General features: G+C 39.0%; 1 protein-coding gene across 1 annotated transcript; it reads right to left on the bottom strand.

Moving 5' to 3' along the window:
• Positions 1 to 2,756: 2,756 nt before the first annotated feature.
• Positions 2,757 to 7,678, bottom strand: LOC306868292 (carbohydrate sulfotransferase 6-like; the record flags this gene model as incomplete). The annotated part of the gene is made up of 2 exons (XM_079414404.1): positions 7,640 to 7,678; positions 2,757 to 3,977 (listed from the first exon to the last, which is right to left on the bottom strand). The coding sequence occupies exon 2, from the start codon at positions 3,957 to 3,959 to the stop codon at positions 2,757 to 2,759; it is 1,203 nt and encodes a 400-aa protein (XP_079270530.1). The 5' UTR covers positions 3,960 to 3,977; positions 7,640 to 7,678.
• Positions 7,679 to 7,954: the final 276 nt, after the last annotated feature.

Here is a 7,954-nt window from a genome sequence, read left to right as displayed (position 1 = left end):
AACGTACTGAAGCCAAGCATAATAGCTAAATGTGTACCATTATTTCACTTCTAAAATCTCACGGTCTCTGTGTAGTATCCTTTAAAAACAGAACAGATTGTGATGATGCATTATCAGACTTCACTCCTGATCACAACAACGGTTAACAAAATATATTCTCTAGAGTCACACCAGAGACTGTGTGCTATCTCCATTTACACTTGAACTGATTTAAGACACTGCTTGACATGTGCTGAATATAAATCAATGTGATTCAAACATAATAAAACACCATAAAATACCAGCTTCCATTTCAATCAAACATTACCTCACGCCAATACCTCAATTATCATGACAAACAAAGTAAATACATTTTCAAATAGTTTACATTTGATCACATTAGGTTCCAAATGTCAGTGTATACAGAGAACTTCTTTAGAACAGGAACAAAGAATAATAAAACCCTTTTATGTAAATGACAAGCAAAGCAGGCTTACCAAAACCAAACAAGTCAAACTCATAAAAGCAGCGTCTGTACAACACTTCTTTCACATTGGTTAGTGATGGCCTAGAGAAATATGAATTTGGCGTCAGAAAAATAGATCTATAGCAAAAGATTCACCCTCTAATCAATACATTTTCACTTTTCAAAGCTTTGAGCATGTATTTAAAAAAAAAAAAAAAAAAAAATCACTTTTAGTAAATTTGAAGAGCCCACTACATTTCTTTCTCTCTCTTCCCTCCCAATCATTTCATTTTGAAATCACTCAAGTATTTAAATATTTAAGAGCAGGTAAACACATGGATGACTAATTATTCTAATGTATATAATCAGAACATGAACCTACCTGAAGCTGATTTTCTTCCAATTACTTTAGCTAACACTGAGCTTTCAGAAGGACTCTCTCTCGCTCAAGCAGTTTGGTCGAGATAGACTAAATATCCTCAAAACTAGATACATTCACATGCTAAGTAAAACAGTGTAAGATAGTCTCATGAATAGGTGTGTGTTTTAAGAAAATAAGGCGGTGCCACATGTACCCATAATCGAGTCAAGTTTTCCTTCTTTTGTCCTCATGTAATGCACAGGCCTCTCTTGATCTATAAACTGGCAGCAACAACACTTTTGGCCCTTATGTGTAATAAATATTAACAGAATAAACTATCTTTTCTCCAAGTAATATAGTTAACCCAACTGTAGGCTGTTTAACGGTCTCCTAATATCTTCATATAAAACCCAGCATACTCCATCGCTTGTATGGTTCGCTTGGAAATCTTGGAAACGTAATTCTCCCAGGATTTTTTTTCTAATACAGAGCACAACTTGAATCTGGGTAATTATTTAATTTGACTGAAATTACATAACTTGAGTCGCATTTATACTATAATTCTATTTATTTTGAATGATTGTACAATTATTGCAGATTATATTATATTTAATAAATGTTTTTACTAGTGCTGCCAAATTATTATATAATTATATATAAATTAATATATATATTATATATGTGTGTGTACTGTGTATATATAGAGATACACACATACAGCATATATTTTGAAAATATTTACATGTATATATTTATATCATAATTATATTGAATATATAAGCGTAACATTTTTCTTAAATATATACATGCATGTGTGTGTATTTAAATATACACAGTACACACACACATATTATGTAAAGAAACGTTTATTTTGGATGCAGTTAATCATTTGACAGCACTAGTTTTTATTTGTATGCATTTAGAGCCGGATGCTCTGAACTCCTGCTTATAGGAGCTTTGTGGGAACTTTTTAGGCAAATAGATCCTTTTATTTGCCTTAAATGTCTGCATTATTTTTGGCTCTTACACCCATATTTATCCACTGTGTGTCTGTGTGTCTTTCTGTGTTTGTTCAGTTAAGCAAAGTACTTCACACACAGACAGGTCTTAAGCCAGGGTTAGGTCATAATTCAAATTAGGACATTTAAGTCATTTTTATAAACTTGCCTTAGAAAAAAACATTATTGGTGTGCATCTTGAGACAAAACAAAGGTATTGATATATTTTAAGATCAATCAGTGCAAGTTTCTTTCAGTTGAAACAGATCAGACTTTTTCTCAAATTTGCATTTGCAAGAAAAAGGGTCAGGATTGTGATGATCTGTGAGAGAATTGTGAAAAAAGGTAAATGTTATGTAAAATGTAATCGGTCTACGTAATATTTCCTGCTGTAACTGTAGGGCTAATACAGTATGCCCCCCTCTGAACTACATATAAGTGAATATTATGTAGACCTACTGTTTAAATCAAATTTATGCTTTAAAAATAGAGTAATCATAGCAGTTCTCATCAACGGTCTGTCTGCGTTTAGCTTCAAATGGCGTATTTGTATTCTATAAAAATTATTTGCATTCTGATTCTGACATCCAAAGGCACAACAATGCAGTTTTTTCTCTTATTGTGTGGATTTACCTGTTTCCCTCCACTTTTCACCAGTGTTTTTCTGCCACCTCAACTGTGACGAACTATTCAATCGTAGTTCTGACTCAACCCACATCTACAACGTCAATTTGAAATGCAACGCTCTTTTCGTAAACAAAAAACACCATAACAGTTTCTGTGTCAATAAATACAATTTGAAGTTCATTATTGGACCATAACTCCTTCAAAAACAGCATCCAGTGTTAAAAGCTGTGTTAAGGAAGCGAACAGCGCTTTGTTGCTCTAGTGTCCCGATCTCTGCAGCTCAATGGGACACTCAAGTTCGATTTGAAGCAAGCGCCACAGTTCTTTATGCTTTCGATACTTTCGCGGTCGTGCTTTTGGAGGGCAGCCAGCTGAACTGGTAGCGCTCTCGTGGGGTCATCACGTCTAAATCCAGCATCTTCTGTTCTTTCTCGCTGTCCACCGTCTTGTATCCCAGCAGAGTCATGGCTCCTTTGCAGACCTCCTGGATGCGCTGGACCTTCTCAAATGGTAGGGTGGTTCGCCAAGCCAGGGAGACGTCCTCGGCGTTTCGCGAGGTGATCTTGAAGGCCTCCTTCTTCGTTCCCTTGCCCTTCCCGTGCGTGATGCGGTAGATCCACTCCTGGAGACTTTCAGTCATCTCCAAACCCACGAACTCGTACATGGCTTCGATCTCGGCCAGCGTGTTGCGCACGAGATCCTCGTAACGCACCATTTTATAGCGCCCCCGTAGGAAATCAGGCGGCTTTAAGGTGGCGGTTTCGTAAATTCGCACATGGCTGCGACAAATCTCCTGCAAGACCTGATAAGGCTTCTCCTTTTCTGGGACATTAGCCTGCTCCAGGACGATAGCGTTGTCTTTGATCAGGGCTTTCACCGACTGCTCGCGGGATCGAAGCACCGCTCGAGGGTCGCGAACTAGATGTATGATACGCAGATTCAAACTCGGGTCGCGCAACAGCGGATACAGCGACTCCAGCTCGAAGAAGCGCACCTCTTTTAGCACCACATGGCTGTAAGTCCGACAGGCCGCCTCGGCGAGCTTCAAACCCTGCGTGTTGCAGTGCAGCTTGCAGTCTTGCTCTTTGCTAATCTGGTCGCGCGCCATGAAGAAACAGGCCGGCGGAGAGCAGAGCGCGCGGCTGTGGCTCCACATGAAGAGGTTGGAGATGTTGCGCGGCTGAGGCATATACGCGTCCATCACCGACATGTCGCATTGAAAGACGCTGCGGATCGTATCGCGCACCGCCATCCTTAAGCTGCGCGCGCCGGCCTGCTGGATAGAGGTCCAGACGTGCCAGGCGGGCTCCATCAGGTAAAAGACGTCCGGATGCTGGTTGAAGACCTGGCCCAGGAAGGAGGAGCCGGACCTCCAGGAGGACAGCAGCAGCACATGCACCTTGCCCTCGGACGCAGCCGTGTTCAGAGATGGCGGACGGATGTACCAGCCGTACAGAAGCACCACCGCAGCCGCCTGGATTAACACCAGACTCAGAACAGCAGGCTTCGACACTCTCCACCGCAGCATACTGCCTGCTTTATTCACCTGCGAGAGCAAGCACAGACACACTTTAATGCCTGGATCACGCATGCACTAAAGTCAACCATTGTTCTTCCATAGTAGCATACATTTACATCATGATAGATAAAACCACACATATCATACACACAATACTGTGGTAAAAATGCAAATATATGGTTTCTAGGTGGCCTATTTATATGAAAAACAGCAGTCTAAATAGATTTATAATAAATGCACAAACGCTAGCCTATAGCTTAATCACAAATATAGTGTAATTACATTCCATTACTCCTTTAATACATTTAATACACGTCTACATTAATATAATAAATTTGATATAAATACCCCACATTTCTGTCACAATAGCATGGTGCAGTTAGTGTTACTACAGTAAATCCATGGCGATTTGTAGATTGGAAAGCCTTCTGACTGTATCGTTGCACACAGTGTTTTTCTGCTGTTTTATCTGGATTTAGACTAGTTTATACCAGTCATTTGTGTTCTTCGCTGAATTCCAGCGCTTCTCAGTGGATCTCACAGCGCTGTTTAGTGGTTGAGTGATCGGTGAGTAAACCCTGCTCTCTGCTCGATCTGTGCTGCGCTGCTGTTTGAACCGAGCAGATACGGTCCGTGTGGCGCGGTTCAAATGAGTAGCGCCGTTTTGTTCTGCTTTTGCCGCATAAACATTACATTGAATATTTATCGGCCTTGTTTTAGCACTATATAATTATAGTTATCGTTTTATCACCCAGCCCTACCTCAAAGTATATCAGCTCCCGCGCCCCCCAGGTTGGGAACCACTGCTTTAAAGGATTAGTTTTAATTAGTGCCGTCAAACGACTAATCACGATTAATCGCATCCAAAGTAAAAGTTTGTTTATCATGTATATGTGTGTACTTTGTATATTTATTATGTATATATAAAAAGACATACACATACAATAGGTTTTGAAAATATTTACAAGTGTATGTGTTATATATAATTTATATTATACATAAATATGTAATATATAAACAAACATTTTTCTGAAATATATACATGCATGTGTGTGTATTTATATATACATAATATATACACAGTACACACATATACTATGTAAACAAAAACTTATTTTGGACGCGATTAATCATTGGACAGCACTAATATATAAATACACACACATGCATGTGTATATGTATGCGCATATATGTATGTATGTATGCATGTATGTATATATATATATATATATATATATATATGCCTAGATATAATTTTTTTTAGAAAATTTTTTATATATTAAATATATTTATATATAATATAAATTTATACATGTAAACATTTTCTAAATATATGCTGTGTGTGTGTATTATACATAATAAATATATAGAGTACACAAACATATGTGGCCCCGGACCACAAAACCAGCCATTAGGGTCAATTTTTTTAAATTGAGATTTATTCATCATCTGAAAGCTGAATAAATAATCTTTCCATTGATGTATGGTTTGTTATTATCGGACAATATTTATCTGAGATACAACTATTTGAAAATCTGGAATCTGAGGGAGCAAAAAAATCTAAATATTGAGAAAATCTCCTTTAAAGTTGTTCAAATGAAGTTCTTAGCCATGCATATTACTAATCAAAAATGAAGTTTTGATATATTTATGGTAAGAAATTTATCTTCATGGAACATGATCTTTACTTAATATCCTAATGATTTTTGGCATAAAAGAAAAATCCATAATTTTGACCCATACAATGTATTGATGGCTATTGCTGCAAATATACCTGTGCTACTTGTGTGTCCATCTCGAGACAAAAGAAAGGCACTGATATGATGCTTATAGATAGATATGGTGGCCTAATGGATAGAGAGTTGGACTTGTAACCTGAAGGTTGTGGGTTCGAGTCTCAGGTCCAGCAGGGATTGTAGGTGGGGGAGTGAATAACCAGCGCTCTCTCCACCCTCAATACCACGACTGAAGTGAGACCCTTGAGCAAGGCACCGAAACCCCAACTGCTCCCCGGGCGCCGCAGCATAAATGGCTGCCCACTGCTCCAGGTGTGTGTTCACTACTGTGTGTACACTTGGATGGGTTAAATGCAGAGCACAAATTCTGAATAATGGGTCACCACACTTGGCCACACACCACTTGCCCTTCCCTTTCCTGATATATTTTAAGATCAATTAGTGCAAGTCGCTTTCAGTTGAAACAGCTCTGATTTACATTTTAGTCTGGGACTAGGCTTAAGCCTTGTCTGTGAACCCGGGGGTAAGTTTTCTCTCTCTTTAGAGCTTCATGTGACAACACTTATTTACAATAATCCTTTCTTTTGAGAAACGAGCTGTCCTACGAACTCTAACCAGCAGGTGGCAGTCAATCTCCCATTAAAACGGGCAAAACCTTACAGAAATCCAGTAATAAAACAGGAAAACAGAAGCGTGCATAAACACTCCTCACAGAAAACTCTTCCCAGTTGAGCTAAAGATGAGATGTGTTTCACAGATCGCGTTATTCACATCAAATCAACAGCCTTATGAACAGGCACCGCACGCACAGATATGAAATTAAATGCAAATGGAAAAGCAATGCACACTGTACCAACGGAAAACTTCCCTCTGAAAACAACACAATGTGCTCAATGTTAATACTCCTGAGCCTCTCAAAACATGCTGCGTTTAAACGTATTTAAAGGGACAGTTCACCTAATTCCAAGCCTGCAATGCCTCATGTCCTCCGTGAAACACAACCTTCAGCAGGATTTATAGAAGCGGTCCACGAGACTTGTACGTCACTTTCTACATTTTCAAAAGGCATTTTGGCTCTGTTTGAGGTAGACACCAAGAAATTATCGACTGAAACAGTTTTCGTTCTCATCCGTCATATATAAAATTTGGGTTGTTTCTCACATAAAGCCTTTGTATAGTTACAAAATAATAATAAAATAAAATAAAAAACGTTGAAGATATTGCACGAAACGCACACACACACACACACAAAACAATTTATTGTGTTTCAGACCAAAAACAAAAATAGTATATCATATCAGTTTGAAGCATCATCAGAAGGACTTGGCAATGACAGGATTTTTTTTGGTGAACTGCCTCTTTAAGAGCGCTGCACACCTGACACCAGGTGGGAAATGTGTGGTAATAAATGAGTAATATGATCAGATTTCGTTTGTGTGCTCCTTTAAGCTGACTCATCTGGTACCTAAAACATTTGATAAAAATGTTGAAAGGTGACTTTTCGCCTCAACACAGAATATGTACTGTGTGTGTGATCCCAAACCTAGTGAGCTGACTAGACAGATAGCATTACTACTAGACACCATCATATGTCTCCAGAAACGCTCGCAGCGCACGGTGATGCCCAAAAACGCTGAACGCACCCATTCCCCAAAAGGCATTAGAGGGCATTAGCTTTGAGACATTAGACAAAACAACAATTCCTCTTCTGAGCTACCAAATGTACTCAAATACTATTCTAGTTAGGTCCAAATCACCTGAGAACGGTGTTATATTAGACCTCCCCTGAGATAGAGGAAACTCGGCTGCTCTGTTCACAACCATCCTCTTTAGTAGGGACTTCTAGAAAAAGTCACTATAAACAGGTCATTTCAAGTCTCCCCACAAATACACATATTAATGTGATACAGTATGTCTATAGCAGACGCTGCATGCTATTAAAGCGTGCCTTACCTCCTGTTCAGCAATGCGGTGGCATTCAGAGATGAAGGGTTTCTGCTGTAAACTCCGAATGAGAAACAACTTTTGAGACGTGGCCTTTAAGAGTGATTGACAGGCGGTGGGCGGGGCCTCAGTGAGCAGCCTTCTGTAAGATGACCCTGAAGAACACTAAAATCACATCTACAGGCAACTCGCTTTGCCTCCTATTCCTTTGTGCTAGGAATAATAGCAAGCTTATTTAAGACGGGTATAGGTGTAATGCAACTTAAGATAAACATCTGTATACTAGAAAATACATGGTTATCCAGCTAACCTAGCTTTATCTGA

The sequence above is a fragment of the Barbus barbus genome (genome assembly GCF_936440315.1).
Source record: "Barbus barbus genome assembly, chromosome: 50".
NCBI lineage: Eukaryota > Metazoa > Chordata > Actinopteri > Cypriniformes > Cyprinidae > Barbus > Barbus barbus.
This window is presented reverse-complemented; position numbering and strand designations above follow the sequence as displayed.